Source organism: Catharus ustulatus, chromosome 11 (assembly GCF_009819885.2).
Source record: "Catharus ustulatus isolate bCatUst1 chromosome 11, bCatUst1.pri.v2, whole genome shotgun sequence".
NCBI classification, from domain to species: domain Eukaryota; kingdom Metazoa; phylum Chordata; class Aves; order Passeriformes; family Turdidae; genus Catharus; species Catharus ustulatus.
Genome location: NC_046231.1, coordinates 10973948 through 11001797, shown reverse-complemented (window position 1 = coordinate 11001797; position 27850 = coordinate 10973948). Strand labels below are relative to the sequence as shown.

The 27850-nt window shown below is 37.2% G+C and overlaps 1 protein-coding gene across 3 annotated transcripts in view; it reads right to left on the bottom strand.

Annotated features, from left to right (window-relative positions):
- The window catches only part of FTO (FTO alpha-ketoglutarate dependent dioxygenase), a 232504-nt gene that overhangs the window by 130154 nt on the left and 74500 nt on the right, over positions 1–27850 (bottom strand). For all 3 annotated transcript variants that reach the window (XM_033069392.1, XM_033069391.1, XM_033069393.1), the window contains exon 8: positions 4688–4812. In XM_033069392.1, the coding sequence (XP_032925283.1) occupies positions 4688–4812 (125 nt within the window). The remainder of the gene's footprint in view (positions 1–4687; positions 4813–27850) is intronic.

Here is a 27850-nt window from a genome sequence, read left to right as displayed (position 1 = left end):
ACTTTTTTCCAAAACAGAAAATAAATTATATAAAATGTTCCACTTAGTATCTTATCTAATATGCACACCATTTTAAGCTTCTACTCTAAGAGTTTTCATTTCTCTTATTATAGAATTGAAAAGTGTCATCCAGATTAGGACTCAATTTTCTCACTAGGTACTAGTAATTTATATTCCTATACAAATATTGACATAAAAATCCAGATTTCACTGCTGAGAGCTCAGACTAACTCTGTAGTATACATGTTGATTGTAACTTAAAAAAAATACATACCTTTAAATTGTTATGCAAAAATTGTGAGATCTAAGAAGGGGTTTGACAAAGGCAAAAAATGATGAGGAATTATAGCTCACATCTGACTTGAAACCTGAAACTAACATGATTTGTCACAAGTAAGAGGTTCTTTCTTCCTCTGCCATGCAAAAATGCAAGAACATAATTCTAGAAATACAGTGACCCAGTCTGCAAAACATTTTGGGTTATAGAATGACCCCATAAAAAGAGATTTTTTTTTACTGTTATTTTAATGATGCAAGGTTATAAGTTATTGATGTTACCAGATATCATCAATTAACACTTTTCTGGTGGTTATCTCATGAACCAGAAGAATTTTGTGTTTACTTTGGTACAGATTATTGAATGTTTATTCTGTTTTCACTATGCCAATTTATCATTAGATGATGATTTAGAGAGAAGTTAAGATTTCAGAATTTGGATAAGTAGCACAACTATGAAAATTCAACAATCATAAATCATGTTACAAACTTTCTCCTTCATTATGTCTTTCTCCAAATCTTTACATTTTCCAGCATGGTTGAATTTTCCATAAGAGAAATGGTATGATTTCACTGAAGGAAATAGCAAAAAGGACATCAGAGTCTGTGTTATAATAAAACTACTTTGAACTAATACAATTTTTCCATTTGAAAACCCCATACTTTAGTAATGGTTTAACTAACCATTTTTTTTCCTAGCAGTCAATATTTTCAATGCAGTTAAACACTACCCTTTAAATTAATCTCTTGATGATTTATTGATGACAAATTAGTTTGGTAGTGAATGTATGTCTATGAAAAATAAACAAAAACTTACTAGCAATTAAGTGCAGTACGTCATGCAAGCATTAAAGACAATGCTATTATAACATGATACAAGTTCTATTAGGAGAAATAAGAGCAACAATTTTATTTAACTATAGCCCAGCTCTCTCAGGCACATACTGATCAGGAAAAGTGCAACATTCTCTCTTGAAATTAAAATACTTTTTCTTTTTCCCTTGTTTCTTTGTGATATAATAACTTTTCTGGTTCCAGTTAAAAAGTAAAATAAAAAATGTCAATAACATCATCAAAAGGGAAAATATTAAGGCCTTATAAAAAAATGAATCAGGTGCAGATATTGAACTGTACTTTCTCATCCTTTGTCTCACTTTTCAAATGATAATTTCTTCCACAGTCACCATTAAATCTTGATCTATTCCAGCTCTCTGTATGGGTCATTGATTCTAGATGTACCATGGTTATTTTTAAATGTTTCCCTTTCGTAGAGAAAAAGAGGGCTGTCTAGAGCCAGATGGGTAACTTCACACTTCATTTATCAAACCCAATGCATTAGACTCCACCCTCTCTTTCCCACTATTGCTGTTAAATTTCCATATAATTTGGTAACAATTTTCATTATCATACAGTGACCCTAAAAAGTCTATCCAGGTTTGCATGGTTAGTCCAAAATTCCCAGCTGTTCCCTTCACCCTCTATTTGTTACAGTAGAATCCTTGGTTCCCCTCACTTTATAAGCTGAGCAGTGACCTTCTGTAAGCAGAGGTCAAGAAGGGGTCAGTTCAAAGGGCTAGAGCAGCTCTTTAACAGCTATAACAACCTGTCCATCAGGCACTATCACACAGTATAAACAAATCTGGGCCTTTGGAAACTCTGGACCATTTCTGTTAACACTCAGACGACATTCACTGAGTCCTACCTGAAGTATTTTGGATCACTACCACTCAGAGAACAACTTGAATCCCTGGAAGACCTGCTCAGATACTTAAGATACTGATGACATCTTTGCATCACAAGTCTATGAAATGGTGAGTGCAACACTAAGCACACTGCCATGTGCTTTGGGCTGTGGAGCTGAAATAAAATCTTAAAGAGTAATTTCAGCTCATTAATATGCAGAAACACTGGTACAACTTAAAGCAAATACCACAAGAAGATGCTTTAACTGAGTAGCTACATACCAGAACAGTTCATATGCCTTTCCCTGGGAAAGACTAAATTTCCAGAAGTTCAGTCAGCTTGTTACCAGTTCCCAACATGTATGTTTTGGGTTTTTTTTATTTCAGGTGCTAATGACACAAATAAAACACAAGAAAGAACAGAATGACTACATAACTCTACAAAGACCAAGTGCAGAGTGAAGTTTTCTGCCAGCTGCCCTCTCTTCATTGACCTAAATTTCTTGAAGTTGTACTGTTCATAATCTGCTCTCTAATGCACAATGTAAGGTAATTAGAGTCATCTGTATTTAACTTCCACAGGAAAAAAATTCTATTATCTAATCTAGCTGATCCCCTGATAGCCTGTTGAAAGTAAAGTACTGTAACCTATTGCCTGCCCTTTGACAAGTGCTAATTATTTCCTGTCCAAGCACATTTTTCTCATGTAATTCCAAAGTACACAATAGACTGATCTCTGAAACGTGGGCAGCCCTGCTCGTACCAGGGCGGACGTTTTATAACTTTCAGCACGGCGTGTTCCATGGCTGCCACAGGCAGAGTTTCACTGCAGACCCCGAGCTGGGGCTTTGATGGAGCCAGTGAGGTGTATGGTAACAGCTCTTTGTGCACATCACACGGAGGAGACCCCAGATAGGTCACTGGGATGGGAAACATCAAATGGAAAGAAAAAGGATTATGGATATTTAATACTCAAAGGACACTTTATTTTAGAACGTTCAAGGCACAATGCTCTTGAAATTTTCTTTCAGGTGTTTAGTTTTAAGAAGGCCTGCACTTTGTCTGCTCGAGCCTGTCCCAGCCCCCACGAGCTGCAGCTTTGCTGTGTCGCAGGCTGGGCTCTGTCTCCAACTGCAGCCCTGGCTCCAGCCCCAGAGCTCCCTGCGAGCAGCAGGCGAGGCCAGGCACACCGAAACCCACAGCACTTCCAAATCACTCATTACTGCATGATTTCTGATGACTTTGTATATCAGGAAATCATTCTTAGGCAAAATGAACTCTAAGAAGGCATTCCACTCATTGGAAGCTTTCTATTCTCTTTCACAACGAAGATGCACATGTCCCACAGAAAAGCTTTAAGTGGTTTTCTCTGTTTCCAAAACAGCTAAAACATTTGCATTATTTAGTAAGCATGGTGATGGAAGGCAAAAAACCAAACAATCTTCCCAAAAAACCCAACAAACCAACAAAACCCCCATAAAAATCCCTTAAATTGTTCACGAAGGAAAACCCCACATGGTAATACGGAAACACAAACCCCACACGATAATATAGAAAATATTTTAGAGTCACCTTACTCTGAAATCTTAAATGAGTAGCATACAAACATTCCATACTCACTGGAACACAAACTTATAAAACACAACCTGTAATTTTTAAAATAATTATGTGCAATTATGCTCAATTTTTATCTAAAGTTCCTAAAATGTTTCAGCTTCATTATTCAGCTTCAATTATTTGCAGCAGAAAAGATACCCAAGTGTCAGACCCAAAATCTGCAGGTAACATTTTAAAAGCAATCTCAGTCTTTAAGAGCTACACCAGCAAAATACAAGAGATCTCCTCTAACATTAATTAGAGCAGGTAAAGCAATCATGCCAGTTCAACGCTAAATCTGAATTACAAATACGTGATTTAAAAATATTTTTGACTAAAAACTGTATTTAATAGTAAGGAAAATCTCCTGGTTTTAAATAAAAGCTGTAATTTTTTTGGCAGAAAAATTTCACAGACTGATAGATATTTTATGTAAATATCAAATAAGAAAATAATAAGAGATTACAAAATTTCGATAGCTTTTGGACATAGGTGTGAGAAAAGGTGACATCAACTCATTTAGCAGCCTAAGAGAAGGACAAGGTGGAACATGGTGGAAATCCTCTTTCATTCACCTGTTTCTGAACAAACTGAAAGCAAGGTGTATCTGGTACTTCTGAAATGCTTTCAGTTGATTACATTCCAATAACACAAACCTTTCCAAATACAAACATAAACAATTTTTAAACACTGTTAACAGCATCCCCTGATCAATGGCAGGGAAGAACTCGGGTACAGTAAAACAGTCCCACGAGATGAACTCCAGCAGCCCATGCACGGACGCACACCTCACCCAACATGATCCAGGTAACACCAGCAGGACACAGGGAAATGGGAGGAGCACGAGGGAAGCCAAGAAGGGCAGTTTTAGCAGAGCATTCCAGCAAAGAGCACGGCTCATATTGTCAGCAATATGTGTGTGGAAAACCTGAGGGGTTGCACCACTCCTCAGATCTGAGTGCTGCTTACCAAGCTGTTATCAGTAGCCTGCACTGTATGAGTAAGGGAGCAGTTACCCCACAGAAACATGGACTATCCCATTCAAAGAACTACTATTTGAACAGAGAAAATTTAGAATTGTTTTTTAAAGTCACTTTTCCCCACTCAAGGGGATTTATAGGAGTGTTTCTCACCTTGCTGTCCATTCTTTACGCAGCTTTTGTCTCTCCTTAAGAAGGAGCAGGAAGCAGCTGATGGTCTCATTTCTTTGTTCCTCAATTTGTTGCTCTTTTCTAACTTCAGAGAGGATCAGGCTTGTCTTAAAGGGAGGAAACACATAAAAATTATAATCTGGAAATAGGAAACAATGTGTAAAATTAATAAAAAGCCCATAAGCAAATAAGGACAGTAAATCAATAGCTTTTTTTATTACAGTTCCACTGCTGACAAATCAATACAGTAAATAATGGTTAGAAATGGCCACCATATATTTGGTATTTAATCAATATACATGGCACATAAGGTAAACCTTAAAATCTCATTGCCTTAAGTATCACACTAAGATATTGTGTATTCTAGCCCACATTTTCTTGAGGCATAGTTATTTTCTAAATATTATCATGTACCAAATAATATCAGAAGTATTTTCCTCAATGTAGCATTTGTTTGGGGGATTTCACCCTCCTCTTTGCTCCTTGGTAAAGCTATTGAAAATAACTGCTGCTTGCATTGTATCTGCTGAATGGAATTTCTGCTGATGTCCATATCAGCATGTTCCCTTTATCATTAAATCCTTCAAATAAACAAGTAATAAAGTCTTTTCACATATGGAATAAATTAAAAACTGCTCAAAAATATACCTATACATGCAATGGATTTAAATAATATGTGAAGCAGGATGACACTCCGTCTCTGCAGATCAAATGTTACTGGCCCTCCCAAACGTGCTGGCAGTTAACATTGACATAAGAGAACTGGGGATGTTCCTATCACCCTTCATCCTCCCACCCAGTTGACTCCAGTTCCCTCACTCCATCTTTGCCTTCTGACTCCACTATACCATTTTCTCCTCTTTCCCTGCACTTCCCCACATCTGCCAAGCTGGGGAGGAAATGGTTGATGCTCAGCTATGAACCAGTCCTACATCCAGCAGTGCCCACGTGCTCCTCAATGTGCAGCAGTGTCTCCACGGCAGAGACTGAGAGTCTTTTCCTTAAGTGAAGATATTATACTGCCTTTTTCACCTTAACAGCCTCCAATACACATGGAATTATTTTTGGTATTCTGGCCTCCAGTTACATGTTCTGCAAACATATCAAAGCACCTAAGTGCTTTAGGGAAGGATGACAGAACAGATGGAATTATTGCAGAAACCTGTTTTCTTTTCACAGAAAGAGGCAAAAAAATAAGTTTCTAACCTGGGAAGTTGTGCATGAGAGTTTGAAAACAAAACCAAACATAACCAAGAGCTGCAATTCCTATTCCCAGCATAACCTCCCTTATTGGAACAAGGTGACAAAACACATAGCATTTTGCCTCCTCAACACCACAGACACATTACATTCTGTGCTGCCCAACTGAAATTCCTCTGGGAATTCTGCATGAGGAATTGTTGTTATCTTCAGTTTGTGAAAACAGAGAGATCTATCCTCATTATTATAGTTTGGGGTTTTTTTCCCCAAGAAAAAAAAACATGCAGATAATACACTTCTTAAGCTACGTAAAGCAGGAGTAGCATTGTTACTGCTATGGTCATTCCAAGAGAGAAGCATGACAGGGTTCACAGAGACAGAAAATAACTTTATTGCACCAACATCACATGCAGAGAACAAAAAGCACCTTTCTCCCCATCTCCCAGCTCTATCAGTTGGCCTACCAAAAGGCATTACCCCATCATACAGGACTTAAACATCAAAAAGAACATTTTCTTGTAAAAACCCCAAATGTTCAAAACTCTGTCTATACAGATCACATTCTTGACCCTGCTTTGACATTACAAAGCAAACAAAAAGCCAGAGAGCATTTTCAGATAAGGATTCCCTGACATGGGTTTCCCTTGCACTGACCTACAACATCTTTTCCACAGCTCTAATATCCGCCAACTTCAACAATCCTGACCTTAGAGCCTCACTTCCAGCAGCTGCACAGTTTAAAGCAGGGTTTGATAGAGGACTTCAGCAAGTGAAAGACTCACATGAGCTGAAGCACATCTTTAATGGTGAAAATTACCACTCCTTGTCATTCACAATAAATATACCCGCTAAAGCTTAACTTTTATATTTATCATGGACAGGACTTGACTGAGCACTACAACCAGAGTTTACGTCTGTATTTTAGGATGATCAGACTGTAGCCATACAGTCCACCAAGATTTCCCTTTCAGAATGTTTGCATGGTCATTTTATTCACAGAGAGACAAGAAAATCCACTGGTGATGGTGAGACGTCTAACTCTCCACAAGACTTCAGGAAACTCCCAAGTTTAACAATGCTATGCCTCACAAATCTAAAAGTACAGTTATTTGCTGCAACAAACATCAAGATCCTCAAAATAAATGATTCAGAAAATCATTCAGAGCATGGAGAACTGGGAGTTGTTAAAGAATTTTCAGTTAAAATCTGATGCAAATATGATGCTAATGGAGTATTTATCAGCCAGAGATGGGTGACCACTTCTCCAAGTATTCACAATCACATATGTGATATGGCATGAATTCTGTTGACCTGGTCAAACTGCAGGTTTGGTCCTGAGTTTCATTAAGTAAAGTCCCCTCCATCTACAGAAACATCATCATTCCAGAAACAGAACATAACTTATTTTTTACTGAGAGAACAATTATATTGCTCCAGCCTTCTGTTAAGACCTTTCATTTATGTGGTGATGTACATGGCTCAAGTCAAACGCATAGTTTGACACTGACATCATAAACGCTTCTTTATTGAGCCCTGTGAGTACAGTCACAGCTACCTGGAGGGTGAAATAGTATTATTAAGCAACATACAACAACAATACATAGCAATTTAACTGATTTACTTGTTTTCTAAGAGTACTGAAAGGGCAGTAAGGTCACCTGGAATGCCAGTGCAGGGCTTGATGTGTAGCTTTTATAGAGGCATTTCTTAATAACTTGCTATTCTTATAATCACAATAAAAAAAATCTCAAATTGTAACAAAAAAAGCAGCATTCTGGGTAAAATAATATTACAAAGCATGTTCCTTTGAAAGTTGTCTTTTCCATGTAACTTGTTTTGGGATTTATTTTTAACAAGGGGATTCAATATATACCTTGACTGATAAAGGTCAAGGGTTCAAGAAACTCGGTCAAAGATGTTATCAGCTGGGAAAGCCATTTCCTCACATCAACACTGATAAAAATCCATCAGAAACCCGGCTGATACCACCCCTGCTCTAAAGAGCTGGAATGACCTTCTTTTGAACATCACTATAGCTGCACATCCCATCAAAGAAAATCTGATCTTGTGCCTCAATTCTTTTAATGACAGATAATTGCCTGCAGAGGCCCCCTTTGCCCAATGCTGAGTGAAGCCTTCACAATTCTCAACTGGACTCAGCACTGACTCAGGGGTTTTCAGCACACTTGGGACTGCAGGACAGTAGAATAAATAAACAATGCAACCAGCCCTACGGCCTGTCTTATCTCATCCTTGTGTTCACAGAGATTCTTGAGGGTAGTAATGTTTACAAACTGGTGAAACTTTCTTTCTTCTGCTTCCTGAGTTGGCAAAAACATATCCTGGAGAACCTAAGCAACGAGATTACGCAAATTGCTTATCACTTGTGGGAAGCAACTCCCTGTCTCATTGGCCATCCACCAACGTAACAAGCAGTACTGCTAGTATTTTCAGTAAATCTTATCCAATCCTCCTTACAGATCTACTAGTGCATTTAGGGCTTTCTTTGTAAAACCCAAATGGCGTAAGTCTTAAGCACACAACTCGCTGCTCAAAAAGCACAAATCTATGTACACACATACATACGTATGTGTATGTGTATGTACAAATGTATCAGGAGTAAATCCAGTCTTTTATGTTAAACACAGTATTTAGGAAACTGTACTCTTTGCCTTCCTCCTGGTACAGCACCAGAAATAACTTTAACATAGCAGGCAAGAGCCATCAGAGCATCTTCTCTCATTACGTAAGAAAGGAAGGTTCTAAGATTAGATTTCAAGAGACCAACACCCCATTTCTCTCATTATCACCAACAACATATCAGTGACACAGGACTGAATACTAACTGTTATAACCAAGTCCTTCTATTCACCCAAGATATACACACAAAATTAGATACCTAACAAAGCTAATCTAGTTATTGTAACAGAATTACAATATTTTTTCCTTAGATATGCAGCAGAAGAAACTCCATTTTAACATCCACAGGCCACTACCCTGCTGAACTGTGAGTGAATATCACAACATGCCTACAAACAAGCAAGAAAAAACAACATCTACACACTCCAAACCCCACACTGGTACATTTTCAATCATACAGAGCTAGATTTTTTCCTTCCTTCAATACAGACCTCATGAGGAGTCAGACGTAAGGTTAGAAACACTGTATAACTGGAGACAAGAAGCTTAGTGTTCTGTCAAACAAATTAGCCTTCAGTCTGAACTAAAGTGGCACTTGGGACAGTTTGCCTCTTGGTTCTACTTTGTTGGGTCAACAAATCAGATTTTTCACTCTAAGTTAAGATTTAATTTACTCACCACCAGTTTAAATAGTATAAGCTTCTGAATCTTTACCAACCATTCCAACTTTAACATAGCAATCATCTCTAAAAAAATCAATAACTAATACAGAAAGGAAAAACAAAGAGTAAATTCTGTAAGCAGGGCTAAAATGTTGTTCTGTATTTTTCCTGTTATTTTAGTAATTTTATTTGGTTTCAGTGAAAGAAGCATTCTGATGCAATTCTATGAAACTAGAACCCCTATTAGAAGGGAAGGCAAAATGAACCTGAAATCTATTAAGCTATGTTAATTTAACATGTTCTAACTCCTCCATGATAAAATAAGCTAGTAATTGATTACAAAACCCTGCTCATTTCTTCTTTAATTTTAAAATTTCTACTTAAAATACGAGCAAATGCACCCATTTTCATAGATACAATAGAAACAGCCAGTATGGTTTAAGTTATCACCCGGTAATTTGGGCACATTAAACCCAATTCTCTGCCTTTTGTTTATTAATCCACTATGCCAGATATCACAGCTTCACTCAGCAACCCTCATGTTCTGGATGATATTGAAAAATGAGTCATGTTTGTCAAAGAAAGTTTAAAAAAAAAGGTAAAGAGGAAAAAAGTGTTGTTTATAGAAGCCAGCTGCTCTGGCTTCGGCGCCAGCAGCTCTTCATCCTGCTATTTTACGCTCACAACCCCCACTGCCCCCACTGGCACAGGTACAACTAAATGTTGACTTCAATGCTTCAGAGAGCACTCAACTGATTCTGTACATGATTAATTGCCAAAGACATGGCTGACCATATGGAACAGAGAAAGCATCAAGTAATTCATACTTCTGTATATGATCATTTGGCCCCTGTTGTTTTAATGTACAGGAAAGAGCTAGTATAGCACAGACCTGGTGTCTTGCCCTTGACAGCCCATTAAGAAATCTCAAAGCACCTAGTTGAAGTTATGCTGTTGGCTTTTCAATAGCAGCCTAATAAAACAGAAGCAAAGCTTTCCAACTAGTCTTAAATCTTTCACATACAGTACATTAACCACTGCTGCTACAACAACTGGTTTCTTATGATAGGAAATGGGATTTGATTTCTAGCCTCTGCATACTTACTGAAAGCCTTTTTCTGACCTTTGGAGGGTTTACAAAATCATTGTTCGTTTTTCCTGCCATTTTCCCAGTTTCTTGCTATGGTGATCCTAATAGATTTGTTTAAGGTTCAGTACATTCTACTCTTACTAGCTGTTATATGCAAACTGCAATGAAGGTAGACTCATGGGAACTGAAAGGAAAGAAATTATTAACTATTTTCTTTCTGAGACTCAGAGTCACTGCAACATCTAAAACATAATTTATTTTTAAGGAGCCTATAAAACAAAACAAAAAATTCCTCAAAAGAAGTAATATACTAGCATATGCTTTCTTTTATCAGACTGGAGACAAATCATCAAATTTCATTTGAGAAGGAAGGACAATTTATTTTAAAGCTGTAGCATTCTCAAGGATTTCTGACACAGACCTCAAGAAAAGAAAAAGGTGCAGACTTGGAATATATGTCAGTATCATTAACTGCTTTATATTAGTTTTATCTACCGTTAACATCTTTTCAGTCATATGCAGTCAAAGTAAAAACATTTAAATAATGTTTCCCTGTCAAAGCTCTTAAGAATGACAGTGCTAAAATGTTAATCTCCATCCTCACAGATCTTCTGGCAGTTTTGACATACGTTGGCAAGGACGCATTTGCTGGCACCTTCCAATAGAAAATATTTACATGGAGTTTTCTTGTCTGAGGATTTTCTACTCGAGTAAATGATCCTCACAGTCAGAAGGACTATATATGGGAAATTCTAATCCTTGGATATTCATCAGTGGTAATTTCCCAGGCTGAGAACTCAGATAACACTATTAATATTCCAACAAAACACATCTACAAGCCAACATAAAACTCCCTAACTGTTGTGGCTATTGACTGAGAACTTTCAACATGAAATCAGAGGTTTTTAGAGAAACATTATGTCTCTTTTAAATAAAATTTAAAGAATAGAGAATTTTACAAAAATATCATTTTTGTAGCATAAAAGGAATGGAAAGTCAAGTTGCTGGTGTGAAGCCATCACCACAAAGATCATACATTCTGCCCTACCATTATATTCAATGGTGCACATCAAAACTAAACATGTACATAACCCAATTATAGAGCAGAATGCTTAAAGTCAGACATATGCTTAAGCTCTATATACAAGTCTACATGCATTAAAATGTAGGCAGCCCTGCCTTGCTTTGAGGTATTCACTGCTGACAACAAAGGATGAATACCTGACTTGATAGATGAGTAGTTTGACCTAGAAAAACCTACAGCGAGTAGATCACTTCGACATTTCCAAAGAAACTGTAGGTCTTGTCTGCACTAGAAAGTTGTTCCATTTATCTATGCCTGTGGAGCTAAAGCAATACATTTTCCAGCTATACGAGTTCAAAAGTCATAAATTAAACCAGGTTGAGCTTATTGGGAAATAAGCATTACCTTTATGACTATATAAGAATATTTATACCAGGGTCTTGAACCATAAATTTAGGAAAAAAGAGTCCAAACAGAAGTAATGCCCAAGTAATTTTTGGTTACTCTGGCATGCCACAACTGAATGAATTTCTAATTGAGAAAAATAAATTCTTTTTACTAGATGATTTAAGCGGTTATGACGAGTCTCTCTAAGATTTTTAATATGCAGTTACAAACTAAAAAATGTAATAAGATCAACACTTTCAAAATATTTTTACTGCACTAATTGGTTTGGCAATGTTCTAAAGGTGAAGTATAACCCACCTCATCATGACAGAGCAATCAAACCCCTTAAGATATTTGGAATAAGGGTGGCTTAGTATCTTCAGAGGTATGGGTGACTGAAAGGTTACCCTTCAGCCACATTCTCCCAGAGCACGGCCCCTCCACCTCTGAATCATCAATAGCACAAAGACCAGGCAGGCCTAGCATGCATAGTGGATTATATGAAGTGTAAAACATTGTGGGGAAAAAGCTTTTGAAAGAAGTCAGGAAAAAGAAATCACGCTTGCAAGAAGATCCAGCTGACAGGCCAGTCCCTAACAAGTGAATATGTTTGAAAACATTGTGAATGCAAGAAAAGAACACTCCTTTTGTTTCCAAACCTACAGTGTGTCTTTACCCCAACTGTTGCCTGCATGGTTGAACATATGTTTTCTGAACAAGAACTGAAGCAGAAAGTGTTCTTTGTTATAATTCACTCCTTTGTATACACCTCCCTTTTTCCATTTTGGTCACATGCAAACAGTAGTTACACTGAACACTTAAGTTCTGAAGGACTGCACAGCAGTGTATGCTTCAGTGATTATCTACTATTGCTCAAATCAGTTGAGCTAAGATGCACTAGAAGACTCACTTGGCTAATCTGCACTCTGGACTGCTTAGATTTTGCAGTGCTGAATCATGCTGAGTACAACCTGCACACACTCACTCAGCCAGCAGTCTGAAATTTCAACATCAACAATTATGTGCAGTTCTAATAAGCACTGAAGAATTACACAACAAATGATTTTATGCATTCAAAAGAACTCAAAATAGCACTCTAATTTTCTTAGCATCTCAAAATCAACATCAACTATTATGAATAATTTAGGGTGGAGGAGAGATGAGAGGAAAAATTATGGGCTTCAAAGCCAGAAGTAGGAAATACTATCTCACAGACACTGAAATGAACTGTAGTTCAAATTAAATACCCATCTAATTTTACTGATTCTAATGGAATAATTCAAGACCTGCATTGTTTTGACTCATCTAATTTATACTGAAGCCCTAATACTCTAAGCTACCTACAAGCTTCTATTAAAATATTTATAGATGCAAACTTATACCAAAATATCCAAACTAAATCTCTGCTCTTTGTAGCACTGAAAATGCAAACTGGAATCTCTAAAGGTAACCATAATAATCACAAAAAAAAATTTAAAACATTCACAAGCTACAAAGAAAAATGGAAAACAGCGAATGCTAGATTCTGAATCCATTATTTAAATTTTTATTTTTTATTATTTTTTAGTGTTTAATTTCTTGTCATATTACAGATTTTCTTGAACAGCACATCTCAGTATCAGTTTAGTATGGAAAGGTCGAGAATTTTCATCCCAACACTGAAGCTGTGTTGCCATCAAGCAATTTACTGCCTTAGTCACAACACCTTTTAACACACTGTCTGCTAAAATAGAGTTATGCAGAAATGTAAAGTGTATTTCCAGTGTCATTAGTTTTACTGAAATAATTTAAAACAGAAAGCCAAGTTACAGAATGGGTTAAACACAGCAGAATGAAGAAGCTGCAAGCCACAATCAAATGAAACAGCAAGCCACATGTCCAGAAGTGCCTGTGGGCATGCTTTGTCTAAGACACATGCCCTAGCAGAATAGCAATTTAGTACATATGCAAGATAACCACATACAGCTGAATCATATCTTTGAATGACATAAGGGGTTCAATGCCTTTACCATCCTCACAGCAATAAAGGCACCAGGTCTGTGAATATCCCTGTGAGAATGGGATTCTCACTGTGTTTTTTCAAAAATGAAGTTTTGTCACACTTGGATCAAGTAACAACTTCATTACCCCCAGTGATACCATGGCACACCGTTGTGAAGATTTAAAATTCATAATCATTTAAGTGCAATAGTGATATCAGCTGCCATGGCAAAACAGACAGAAAGAAAATTGAGAGCACACTGCTGGGAAGAACATAGGAAATAAAACCAAAGCAGAGCCTGCTACTCTACATGTATTTAATGTATGGAGAATATGACATTGTCAAGCAGCAAGGAGAATACCACCAGACATTGCCAGTAGTTGATGACAACAGCATTAGCAAACACACTTTTTTGGAAGCTATGAACCTCATTCCTCAACAGAAAACTAGACTGTCTGATTTCAGTGCCTTAGTCTCCTCTAGTTTTGTTACAGTACATGACTATATTTTACATCAAAGCATGGGCTAGGTACTTCACATATGGGCCATGAAAATCCTGATGATGTACCAGAAACTTGTAAAAATGGGGAATCTGACAAAGGAGAATAAACAGAAAAGCCTACTGATTTAACTTACTTCAAATAGTTGCCCAAAATATGTACCATCACTAGTTTGGAGTCAGTACCTACACTAAATATGAATCCCTTCTGAAAGAGCAAGGCAAGTACTTACTCCTAACTCTCTTGCATTCAGAGCATGTTGAGGAAAAATGTTTTGCACATGTCATTGTCGTTTATTAGAGCATAAAGCCACATAAGCATGTAATATATATATATATGCCACTTATATACAGACACTAATTTTCTATCACAAGTTATAAAGGAGAATATATCTTACAAGTATATAAAGGCAACACAAATGTTACAAAAGACAACTGCAAAATTACAATGTTGAACTATAATTAATATGTCAGATCAAACTTTACATCCTGTACACTCAAAAGAAAACGACACTTTTTTGCCAGAGTAAAAAAAAAATTTAAAAATACATAAACCACAGCTCCACCTAAACTAAAGAATATTAAAACTTTAGTTACTGTTTCATCACATTCCACCTAATTTCAGGCCAGCATCATGGATTTGGAGCATTAACCCAAGGAACGCTCAGGCACACCTCCACCCCTTCCAAGGACACATCAATTCCCACTGACATTCTCATCCTCTTGACACACTCAGTTGCCAACTTCCATTCTGCCAGGAACTCAGTAACATATACTGCTATGTATTTTTCTTCTGAATGTATCTGTAAAACCTACACTTTATAAGGCTGTTAATGCCAACTGTAGGCAGTTATTGATTAGTCTGATTAAGCTTGCTCCAGTAAAACACCATGCTACGACACTGAAGAAGATTGTCCAACTATCGGAAAATTTCACTACATAAAAAAATATAGAGACAGAGTTTTTATTAATATGACAGCATTCAATTAGGGAAAATAAACTTTAATCATCTGATTCATGTGCCTAACAAAGAAAACAAACGGCGCGATTACCAGATCAAACATACACAAACACATGCACACTGATTTCTCTCTGAAACAAAAATCACGTGCTGCAGATTCCGGCAACTCAACAGAGATGACGTTTGCATGATGTGCTCACAAATTATGACAATACAATTTGGAAAACAGACAACTCTGTTACAGCTCAGACACCCCATTACAGCGCATTCTGTTACCCTGCACCACAACATTCCCAGCTCCTGCCTCGCCACTCACCAATGCTTCCTTCTACAGCACGTGAAACAAGATACGGGTTCTCAAGTTCAGCTGTGAAGTCCAACTTGAGAGAGAGGTCAGAGGTGGCTGACTAATCACCTCTGCACTCTTCCAGGAGGAGCTGTTAATCCACTGGTAAAAAGCAATGTCAAGGATGCATTTACACAAACTGGCTGAGCATCCTTAACAGACACGCACCCAGTACATGCCACAAAGGAGACGCTCTCCACTAGCCCAGAAAAGCCTTTCTATCTCCTGGGCTGCTGCAGAAATGAAAAATAGCAGTTTGTGGAGAAGGGTTTGACCTGTGTTGTCTCATACAAAAACCTCTACTGTTAAAGATACATCATGACAAGCTGTGCCAGAGCTCTAAAAATCTCCATGTATTGTTCCTGTCTACCTGCTTCATCATGATGCTACAGGGCAAATCACACTTCACAGCATTCACAGCCCACACATAAGAGGTACAGCCTAGGCAAACAATCACCCAAACTATTAATGTGGTTTATAAAAATATTTCTCTTCTTAAAGAGGAAAACATGTCATTTAATAAAGTAGGGTCTCTCCTCAGCATTTGAATTCTGTAGTCAGTGTTCTTTTTTTTTCCCCCCACTTTTAAATTTTTTATTTAGGATGTCATAATGCAATCTTTTTATGTGTACTAAATCAATCTTCAGGGATAACTACCCTCCTCTAGGAAAAAAAACAGCAAGCTAAAACATTTTCATTAGGATATGGACTGCTTTTTAAAAATATGTGAGTATTTTTTGCTATTCAATAACAACTCTGTCAAGACTGCATGCTGAAATCTCATCTATTGCCATCTTAAATGCTATACTTTTTTTTGGTTTCACAAAAAATTTTATTAAATATTTATTAACAGAACTCCTTAAATATCACACTGCCACTATGTTCTTGAGTACTAAATTATCTTTTAAGGTTGGCAGATTTTATCTTGTTTGCAACTAGTCAAATCAGTTATTGCCATACTGGAGAGATCACTAGATATATTAAGTTGCTCTTACTAGAGATGAAGTGTAAGAAAATTAAAATCCAAGACAAAATGTCTCTGCCCAAAGCCCAAGAGCATAGAAGTTATTAGGAGGAAAAGAAGTACTTTGAGAAGCATTTGTGAAAACTTGTCAAATAGAGCAACCAAATACTATGAACTTAAGTCCATATTGAAATATACCCCCCCCAAATGGCTTTGGTTTTGACACTTTGTAGCACTTAAAAGCATGACTTCAACTTTTTTAAAGTCATTTTGGCCTACAAAACCAACTAAAAATTACCATCAGCACTGGATTTGAAATCATCTAAAATCTTGGGACTCAGAGTAAATCTAGATAATCAAAACAAGCTGTAATATTTCAATCTATTTCTTCCTCCATACATGAGTGGCAGGCATCAAAAAAAGACTTGAAACTCCTGAAGCCATTCCAGAAAAAAAGACTTCAAACTCCTGAAGCCATTCCAAAAGGTTACACTTTGTTAATTTTTAATTGATTAAAAGCACTGAGAATACTATTTTAATTTGACATTTTTAGAAAGTCTTAATTTTTAACCTATTCATCAACACAGAAACAGTAGTTGGCAAATTGTTATGTAAAGGGTTTGGGGTGGAAAAGCGCAGTTCCAGCTTTGTTTACTACTCTTTAGGCAATCAGGAACAGAAGGAGAAGAAGGTTCTTCATTTTGTATTATTTGAGGTGAATCCATTAGCTCGGTTTAAAAAAAGAAAAAAGGAAAAAGCATCACAGGTCAAAAGAACAAAATGACACACAAAAATCCATTGCCAAACTGGCTGTCGGTTGGATGCACAAGAGTAATGCTAAACAACTGTGGTATGGAGACAAAATATGCTTTCTTTAAGACACTTTTACAATAAGTTATTTAAGCCCTGTGAACAGCTTGCCTTGCACCCACCCCTCACACATTAATGAAAACAAAGGGGGCCCATTTGCATTGTAACCCCGCAGTGGGGTTAAGCATGCGACCTTAAAGTATGGTGCTCTTGTGCTCAGTGGAAAGGTTCTTGACAATATAAACAAGAATTACTGCTGTTAGAGAAAGGGAAGACAATTAAAAACAATCTAGGATGCATGTTGTACAGCTGTTCAAGTTACAGCTACGTCTGACCCCTAAAGATGCTACAGGTTTCACTTCAGAAACTTGGGCCATTTTAGTTTTATTAAAGTAATCCTTCAACAAAAACCGAATTTGTATGACAAACATGAGGTTTTATGTGAGTAACACAACGAAAATTATGTATCGCTGGCAAAACATGCCATCACTGCAGTTAAAAAGACATTGTGGTCTGCACATCCCTTTCCAATGCTTGAGCTTGCCAACAGCTGAGCAAAAAGGAAATCTCTGTAATGAATGCTAAGAGAACCTGTTGAGAAAAAAAAAAAAACACTTTTCTTGAAACAAATGAGACTTTGACAGGTCAAATCACAATCAAGGTCTGTTTGACAGACCTTTGTGCCCAGGAGGGAAAAAAAAAACCAACTGGGTGATTTCAGCAGAACTCTGCAGGCACAGTGGCCCAAAATAGATCAAATTGCAGGACCAAACAGCCACAACATTTTTTTAAGCTTAATTTTGGATACCATTGATTCCAAATGCAATAAAGACAGACTACAATTATGGTCAGTAGTTTCTTTAAACATGCCTACAAATTTTCTAATAACCAAGAAAATACTTAAATTTTAAAAAGAAAATGACAGAACAATCTTTTTTTCCATCAGTCGCTAAAACTAATTGTCCTAATATTGTCCTTAAAAAACAGGGTTAGAGAAGAAAAACTTCTGAGAAAATAACAAAGATCTTGGCTAAGTTTCACAAAACCACAATTTTCCTGCCTGTTTGATCTTTGTACAGTCAGCATAAGCCACTGAAACTCCTCCACAAATGAAAGGCATTCATGGGAAGCCATCAGAAAGCATTGCTTGTCCTCTGGGACCCGGGACAATAAAAGAAAAGTTTGTGTCTGCCACGTGGGCCTACAATTCAGCTTAAATGAACAAACCATTGCAATATCCTTCGGCTTTGTGAAAACGATACTTCCTACTTTTTTTGGAAGAAAGGAAGTCATATATAAACAGAACAAAGGGAAGAGGCAACACAAGTAGAGCCTCTCATAATAAATATTACAGTGAAAGTTTTGCTCATCAAACCAAGATTAAAAACATATTTTAATCTCCCAAGTTTTATGCCTTTGATGTATGTTCAAGAGGAAAGTTTATATATTTTGTAAGATTTACAACATTTCTAGTGGGAATAGCTTCGTATTTCAGTTTTTCCCCCTCTTTCTGAAATTGAGAATGTATGGGGTTGATTCTATCCCTTAATGCTGTGTCATATCAAATACTTCTGTAGAGAACAGAAGTTAGGACGTCCTTTGGACTTTTTCCCCCCACAAATAGGCTAGTGTTCTACTGAACAAAGCACTGCAAAGTCATTATAATGCTGTAATGGTAACCTATGCAACTATGAAATACTCCTTAAAATGCCAGCTTTCCTAGACCACAGGAAAGTTCAAACACTTGCAGTAAACTCCATAGCATAGAGAATCATTAAATGGCATTTCCTTGTGGTGCTAAAATTAGGAGAAGGTTACACAGCTTCAGCAGAAAGAGTAGTAATTTATTATCTGTAATTTCACCACTACATGCCCACAACAGCCTAATACGACACACGAAGCATTAATTTTCAGAACTGCAACAAAGCATAAACCTTATACATCAGGGGCTCCCTGTGTAACATCTTCTATTGAGTTTTGCACGATTTTCTTGACCTCCCACACAACCTTTCTGGGCAGCTTTTCTTGTTCTTTCTTGACCCAACACCCATTCACGTGACAAAAGGACCTGCTCTTAAAATCACTTTTTTTTGCTGCAACACAGTCAAATAGCTGCTCATTTCTAGAGCCTTAGGTGAAGGCAAAGCCAAATACATTAGTGATCTATCCAGATGGTATGAGGCAGAACAAGTGAAAGTTTCAGTGTCAGTACTCTCCTTGGTTTTGCAACACCTGGCTTCAGCTTTATCTACCAGCCATTAACTTTGGGTGACAACATCAGAAATTCTCAAGTATAGGCACAAAGTTGGAAAAGCAAAAGTGAAATTTGCCAGAATTGTCATTTTAAACAACTATTATAGTGAATATAAGTGTACTGTATTTTGGTAAGACTTAGTTTAACAATATTAACATTAATATTAAATATTAACAATATTTAAGAAAGATCTGTTAACCTCAGAGAAACATGAAACTGCTGTGAAACTGTTATAAATGAAGAAAACACCAGGTGCATACTCAGGAGGTGGAATGGAGAAAATGGGTGAGGGAGGAGGTGACAGAATCTTCCCAGAATTGTGACAGCCCCTGGAGAGCTGATAAAGACTCTTCTCCTCTGTGCCATTTCAAAGGTACATGGACCACATAGCTGTCTTTCCAGAAGTCAAAGCCTTTCCACATCCTTCCAAGCACCCCAATCAGTCCATTTAATTCCAAAGATACATAAAAGAGATGTGCAGAAAGTAGTCCAGAAATGGCAACTTGCAGATAAAGAACAAAAGGACAAGAGATTTCAAGGACAGCAAGAACCCACTATAGCAGATTGTCTTTCTTAAGGAAAATAAGTGAAATGTTTTAAGAGAAGAAAGGAATATCCTACCAGAAAATTAATATAGATTTTAACTTAGGAACAGTCAATAACAGATTATTTCAACACTATTAGAAAAACAACAATAAATTTATAATCAGAAGTGCCAAAGCTGGAATTACACCAAAGAAACTTCAAGGAGCCTGACAGGGAAGACAGGTGTCTTGTCAATAAACACTGTGCCAGAAGAAGGTCCAGGCACAACTTCTTAAGCCATTTGCCCAAAGCAAATAGCAAGCAAATGAAAGTGTGAGGAATAATATGATTCTTGTCTCCTACTCTCCATTTCCCTTCATGTAGCCATATGGTATCCATATCTGGAAGGATAAGCAGTACTTTGTACCCTGGTGTTTCAGTTTTCATGACACTTTACAAGTCTCATTGCTCATTTCACCGCTTTCCACGAGCTACTCCTTAATGACACCCAGCCATTGCTTCCTTTGCTTTCCCGTAAAAACAACACACTCAGGAAATAATGAATGTATATTTGTCTCTTTCAAGTAACTGCAGTTTGGTTTTAACCATTTACTTTGCAATAAACATTTAAAGAGAGCTGGTTTTTTTCCTCTTAAAAAAAAAAGTGTTTGTATATCTTAAGGGTTACAATATACTAATTTAAAAAAACATATACAAATTATATCCCATAGCCTCACTTCTGAGCTATATCCTACATTAACTCCTCCACCTCAGCAAAGAAAGAATAAAATCACAATGCAACAACTGAGCACTCCACAGTTATTTTGACTTTTTAACCCAAACAGAAATATCCAGTGACTGGTATAGTTCACAAAAAAGACTATCGGATTGCTTCTAATAGCATACTTTGCTAGAGGGAGTTACAGAAGAAGTAGTTGTGGAAAGAAGAAAGAATTGGCCCAGAGGAGTGTAAGCTTATTAACAACAGCAACCCAAAGCCCAGCTGAAAGAAGCACCTGAAAGAGGCAGAACTCCTGTTTTGTCTCCTCTGGGTGCAAACAGGGGACTCAAACCACAGGTCAAGGCTGAGCAGTTTCACTGGAAGGGCAAAGGAATCCTCCAGAACTACAGAGGCCAGGACCACGCCTCAGGGACAAAACAAACCAGGGATGAAAATGACTCAAAGGGAAATCTCTCTCTTCTTATTCTTCCTCGGTGCCCAATCTGCTGCATAGCCTGTATGAGAAAATTCTGCATTTCTCTGCGTGACAGGAGCCTCTGAAGCAGGTATCAAAACTTATGTTTAGGGAACAAGTTGTAGACTCAAAACTTTCAGATATTTTAAGGCAAGATAAGGCAAAACTTCTGAAAAACAAAATATTGTTCATAATAAATTAGGAGAAAGGAAATTCCTGGGAAATTTTAAGTTTTTCACCTCACCCCAAACCCCAGATTTTCACAGAATTTTAAAGTCTATTTCACTCACAAACCATTGCAACTCTCTGGAAATTACCCTGAAGGCTAACTCTTCTGTGTGGTTAGGAAAGTGCTCGCTATGTATGCCACAACATGGTCTAGGAGAGATATTCTCATTTTTGCACCTTAATATGATAAACATACACAAAAATCCAAGTTAGATTTTTTTTTCCTAACAATACAATAAAATTAATATAGCAAAGGGAAGAGATTCATCACTGTTCATAAGAATTCATTCGCCCAGGGAGTTTTTTCATCTGTCCTCTCCTTTACTTAGCTAGACAGAAAATAGATTTTGCTGGCTATGTTTAATTTCCACAGCTGTCACTGTGATCCAAAACATTTATATTGGAGCAATCACATTTATCCTCAGGAAACCAGGAACTGGAGTACCAGTTCAAACACTGGATAAGACTATATGTTATCTTCTGAGCCCAGTGGTGTCTTAGATTTAGGAGATCTACAGTGTAAATAAGCAGTAAAATATTTTTTTTATTAAAATTTATTTGAAAAATGCAATTAAACAGCAAAAATGCAATGAAACAGCAAAAGTTGACATGGTTTATATATGCTTATTGACTGGGTTTGTACAAATGTAAGGCAAAAGTAGGTGTAAAATGAAAACAGGATATAAATAACTAATATTTCTGATGTAGATCTCTAAGTATATTTTAATGTCTAATAATGTAACATAATATAACACATATTAATGTCTTTAATTTGAATGTCTAGTAATGAATTTAATTCTATAAATTCTGGTTATGGAACAAGTTACCAAAAAAAAGCATCAGAGGCAAGAGATTCATAGCCTTATTTGTAAGTCATGTTATTTACTTAAGCCCATTATGCAAATTTTCAAATCATTGTTTTTAAAAAAAGATTACAGCACTTCTACAAATACTTATGGTTCAACCCAAGAAAATAAATGGTTGGTTGTGATAAATGTAAGGAGGAATTCAAAATATTTCAGCAGACTTTGAAACAGGACTAGCAAAATTCTAATGTACTATGTATTTGTACAGAACATAATCTTCAATATGAAAGCAGCTAAGTACCTTGTTCTAGCTGTACCAGCAAACAACTTTCTCCATCTTTCATGAAGCAAATCTTATTTAGTAAGCTGGTTATTATTCTCAACCTTTAGTTGTATGTTCTTTCAGTCTTGCTTGCTATCCACTAATTTATTTCCCTCTCCCATGCCTTTTTTTTTCTCCTCAGTATTAAAAATGGATTTACACAAAACCAATAACAATTTTCAGTAAAAACATATTCTGGTTTTAATCAGGCAGTTCATCACTTAAAATTTCACACATACACACTACTGCAAATGTTCTATCTGCAGACTTTCAAGCACAGTGTTCTGCTACCGTGAGGCCATAATGTAACCACTCCTTCAAAAAAGCTGACTCAGAACTGTGTCAGAAGACAAAAACCTATTTTGACATAGAAAGTGAAATTACACAGTCACACACAACTCATGTTTCTAATTAATTGTATTATTTATATTAGTAGTTAACATATTTAATATCCCCAGAGGAAGACCCTTTTAAATGCTGCAGCCAAGTTGAAGAGATGAAAATTCAGATTGTCCTATTAATAACTTCAGTTCCTTTAATCCTAGAATCCTTTGCACTTCCAAGACTCTTTGTACTTCCATTATATTTATTCCCATTTCTCACACTTGGTTATTGTTACTACCTCTTTTTTGCAACTTATTTCCTCCCAGTTTCTTGCTCTGCTCACAAAACCACTTTGACCTTTAATTCTGCCTCCTACCGAACTAGTTCAAATGCTTTCAATACATTTTGTGGTGCCAGACTACTCACAGGAGTAGAAAAAAAAGTTTCTAAGCATAAATGAAATTCCTGAAATGGAAGTGAAACACTAAAGAACAAAGCCAGTGTAGTATTTAGTATTTGCGCTAACCACAGGCCAGCAGTTGAATGGCAGTCAGCACTTTAGCAATCTTAAACAGAGAAATCATGTAGGAAGCCACAGTGCAGTGTGCAGCATTCCCCCTGGAGCATGTACAGGAAAAAAAGTACCTCTAAAATTTTAGCATGTCTGCTTTTTATCCCACAACATAGGGACTAATTGCCCTCAGTGTCTGAGCTGGATTCCTTGCATGCTGGAGCAGAACAAACACTACTTTTTCACCTATCCGTCACAGCAAACATGAAAGATTATGACAAAAGCAAACCAGTGCTAATCTTAGCACCTCACTAAGCTCAGAGCAAAACACCAGACACAGCAAAGCAGGGAGAAACCCAGCACACACAGACAGTGAAACACAATCATCAAATGAGTGGTCAGACAGGAGCAACTGGCCTCGGTGCTTCCACTTATTTAACAATCGTCCTATCTGCTGTAGAGCAACATTAAAACACCCACAGGTTTGGTACCTACATTAAATGTTGAAGAATTACTACAGTATGTTTCAATTTTCTGGCAGACTGAAAGACTTCATCCCGCAGGTCAGGCATTAAGCCCATTCTGGTGAGTTAAACCAGAGCTGTTATTTTTTAGATGCTGCTAACATTTGTTCAGTCTAGTCTGATGATGAGTTTTCTTAAAGCAGCAAGTCAGGAGCAGCCTCTGTTGGAAAATGCAGAGGGAGGCTCATCATACCCTGTTACAGCTTCCAAGGCTGGCATCTTTTGAGCTGAGAACAATCTGTAAGCCCAAAACACTGCACCAACCAGATGAGCCACTCTCCTTTTTTTGTCTTCCTAACTTTATTTAGTGCTTCCTTTGCTCTTTGACCACCTCTTTGGTTTACATGCAAGTCCTAAATACTGCAGAGGGCCATGCTACATCAACATAATTCTCCTCTAACTGGCTTGAAGCAGTTTCAAGTACTACCAGAGGGGTTTTGGAGTGGAAAAACACCAGTGAGGGAACTGCTGGTCTTCCATCATGCCCACACTTTTCCAGATTTGGAGTAGGTAGAATAACCATAGCCTGAAGAAATCTCCAGGTGGAACATGTTGTTTAGAACTGCAGTCAAGGAACACGTTAGGGTCACCTTTACAGAAGGGAGCAAAGCCACAGTCACAGCACTTTGATGTGCACTGGCAATTGCTGTAGGTCCTTGTAAAGGATTTGCAGGTGGACACAGCAACTCAGCAAACTGAATTCTCCTGGAGCTGGGGGAATGGTTACACAACCCCAGAAATGTGTGAAAAACAGCAAAAATCCTTTGGTGCTTCCCTCTCAATCAGCTCCAGCACTTAAAAGAACACAGCTGAGAAAAACACAAAAAACTCTACGGTATTTCGAGAAAGGACTGAAATATTAGGGGAAGGGTAACTTCTGCACAGCCACAGCCTTTGAAACAACTGAAGGCTTTTAATATAGATCCTCAGTTCAGAAACCACAATGCCTGGGATACAGCTGGCAACTGGACAAGAATCTCTGCAATATCTCCACATCACCTGAAATGACAGCCATACATATTTATACCTTATAAACTGAGTATTTACATGTATACATACACAAATATATACGCACACACATTTATAATCTTCAATAAATCTTTCCAGAAAGGCTTAGAATGAGACACAGGTAGGTATGTAATTTTTCACAGGCTTAAGTAGGGAATATCTTCTTCCATGTGCTTTTTACCATGATTTTTTCTATTAGGAGGTATTAATTATTTTTAAATGGAGGATTTCTGGAGGAGTTGTTCAGTGGAAATAGAAATCACGTTCTAATGCCTACAGCTCCAGACTTGGGCCCCTAGGAAGAAGCATGCTCCTCTTCTCTTCACACTCCAAATTGTCTCAAAATGTTTTCATATAAAACAGAGAATGAAACAACCTTTAGAAAAAAAAAATCAAAGGAAAAAAACACTGAAAAAACCCCAAACTCCAAATAAAAGAATGTACCTTTGACCTCTGGTAATTCAAATAGAGTGTTAATCACCAAAGGATTAACACCCTCTGTATTATAAATAACATAACCAGTCATCAGGAAATTATAACACCCCATATAATCAAGGAACACTGAAGTCTATAACAGAACTATGCCCAAGCAGTGGGATGAGAAGTACAAATATGAGAAACTTAACACATTGTATCAGTTCAGAGAGATTCTGCGACTTCAAGCATTATGGAGAGCAGCTCAGTACTTAAATAGGCCTATCTTTTACCTCCCATGTGTGCACATGGCTCTATATACACATAGATATATGTGCATCCATGTGCCATATAAAAACACCAAAAAAATTCACAAGCCTTAACCATTATATGCATTTTTTAAATTTTAAAAAATCTATGCGTATATAATCTCCTTGTTTTTTTCTGAATAAATTTATGTTTGTGGAATCAAAAGCAAATGCTTTCCAACATACCTTAAATAGTTTTCTGCATTTGACATAATTATTTTTGCATAAACAAAGATTATTTCTCCCTTATTTGATTCTGTATTATAAGCCAGCAGTATATGAAATGTTATTACAGCACAAAGGTATCAATTAAGAGAGTTCTATCAAAACACAAAGTTTTTAAAGAGATGGGAAAAAAATTCAAAGAAATCACTACCCTCAGTATTTGGCTTTGAAGGAGACACACAGTTACACCCTTATCTTCTGCCATCTTCCCCATAACCACTTCCCCCTTACAAAGCCTCTCCATCCTATTTTCTCTCAAACCACACCACTCCTTTTTGCCTGAGAGCCTTGGCCATCCTTTCCTACTTTTGCTCAGCCTCCAAAGCTTTTCCTGCCAAGCTTGTTTTCTCTTCCCACTGTACCCAAAGGTCCATTCCACCCACACACTCAGTTACAAGCCTTTCTGCCCTGACTCCAAAGCTGCTGTCCCAGGAGTGCTCACTCACCTTGCCTTCAGTCCTGTCATCCTGCCAGCAGAAGGGCTCCCAAGCCTCTCCCTGTGCTTGCCCTGGCTACTGGCACCTGCTGCCACTCTCCCTTGGCCAGCTCCAGCTGCTGCCTTAGCTCCTTCTTCCCCCACCCCTTATTCTCAGAAATCTGTAGAGGTAAGCAAATAACTAACATTAATGAGCCAGATGAAGCAAATGAGAAGGTAAGTAGAACTCACTCAGCACTTACTGTTTCCAACTGTGCCTGTGCCTTGCTAATCAATCTCCTTTATTCACACAAGAGAGTTCCACTAGGACCAGGACCTCAGCATTTGCCCAAGAGGAAAATCAGACATTTTCCTCAACATGGAGTAGCTCATGAAGGGTATAAGAAGCAACTTACCTCTAGAAAGAACAACTGAGTTCAAATAACTTTAATTTGTAATAGTATTTTCTGCTGAGACTCAAAGATCAGTGGAGAAAAGAACCACATTCTCACAAACACACTGCCTTAGTTTAGTTCTTCCAAAGAGCAATAAAAGAATGTAGAGTCATGGAATCTGGTGACACATCTATAAGCAGGCAAGCCAAGATTGGGATGAAAATGGTCAGCTCTTGCTATGTATAAAAATCCTAAACTTAGATGGGGATAAAAAGAAGAGTAGAGTTTCTCAGTTTGAGAAGCCTTTTCAATTTAAACTGCATTAGAATTTCCCCTTTAAATCTTCAGTAAAAAGGACACACTCCTTTAGTTCACTTCCTCTCATTGCAGAAAAACTAGCAACTATTACCTTTTTCAAGACCACTATAAAAATCCCACAGAATTTCTCCAACCGCGTGCTATTCCACAACTATGAAACACAGTTTCTAAACGAAATACACTTTAAAACTGTGCCATGAGAAAAAGCACAGCTTAATTAAGTTAACTAAGCTGATTAAGCCATGCTCTTTCACCTACTACAGGAAGTATTTAGCCCTGGAGCCATCCTAAAGGCACCTCACACAGCCTATGACATGTTTTCTAGAGATACTGTATATATTTAGTCACTGTGGAAGGGGAAAAAGCAAACACCCTATATGTCAGCATGCCAACAAAAGAACAGAAGAAGTATCAGCTGATAAAGCAGCTGTTTACATCTCATTCTTGTCTGGAAGGCAGGTATTACATTACAAGGGAATAGAGAAAGTTAAGAGAACAGTACCCCACCACCTCAGATCTGACTTATAAAATAATTTAAGTAGGAACACACTCTCCAAAAATCCTGATCACCAATATTATTATTGGGATCCTTGTAAGTTAACAAACAAGTCAGAAAAATTGAAAATTGAATAGACTACAGCACCTTTATTTTAAAATAATTCAGAATAATCTTTCTCCTTTGTTGTATTTAAATGCATTAATATAATTTAAAAGCATTCTTTAAAATTTACAATCCTTTAAAAATCTATAAAAGCAATTTCTAGAATAAAGACATAGCAGTATCCTTATCTTGGCTTTTCCTGGTACA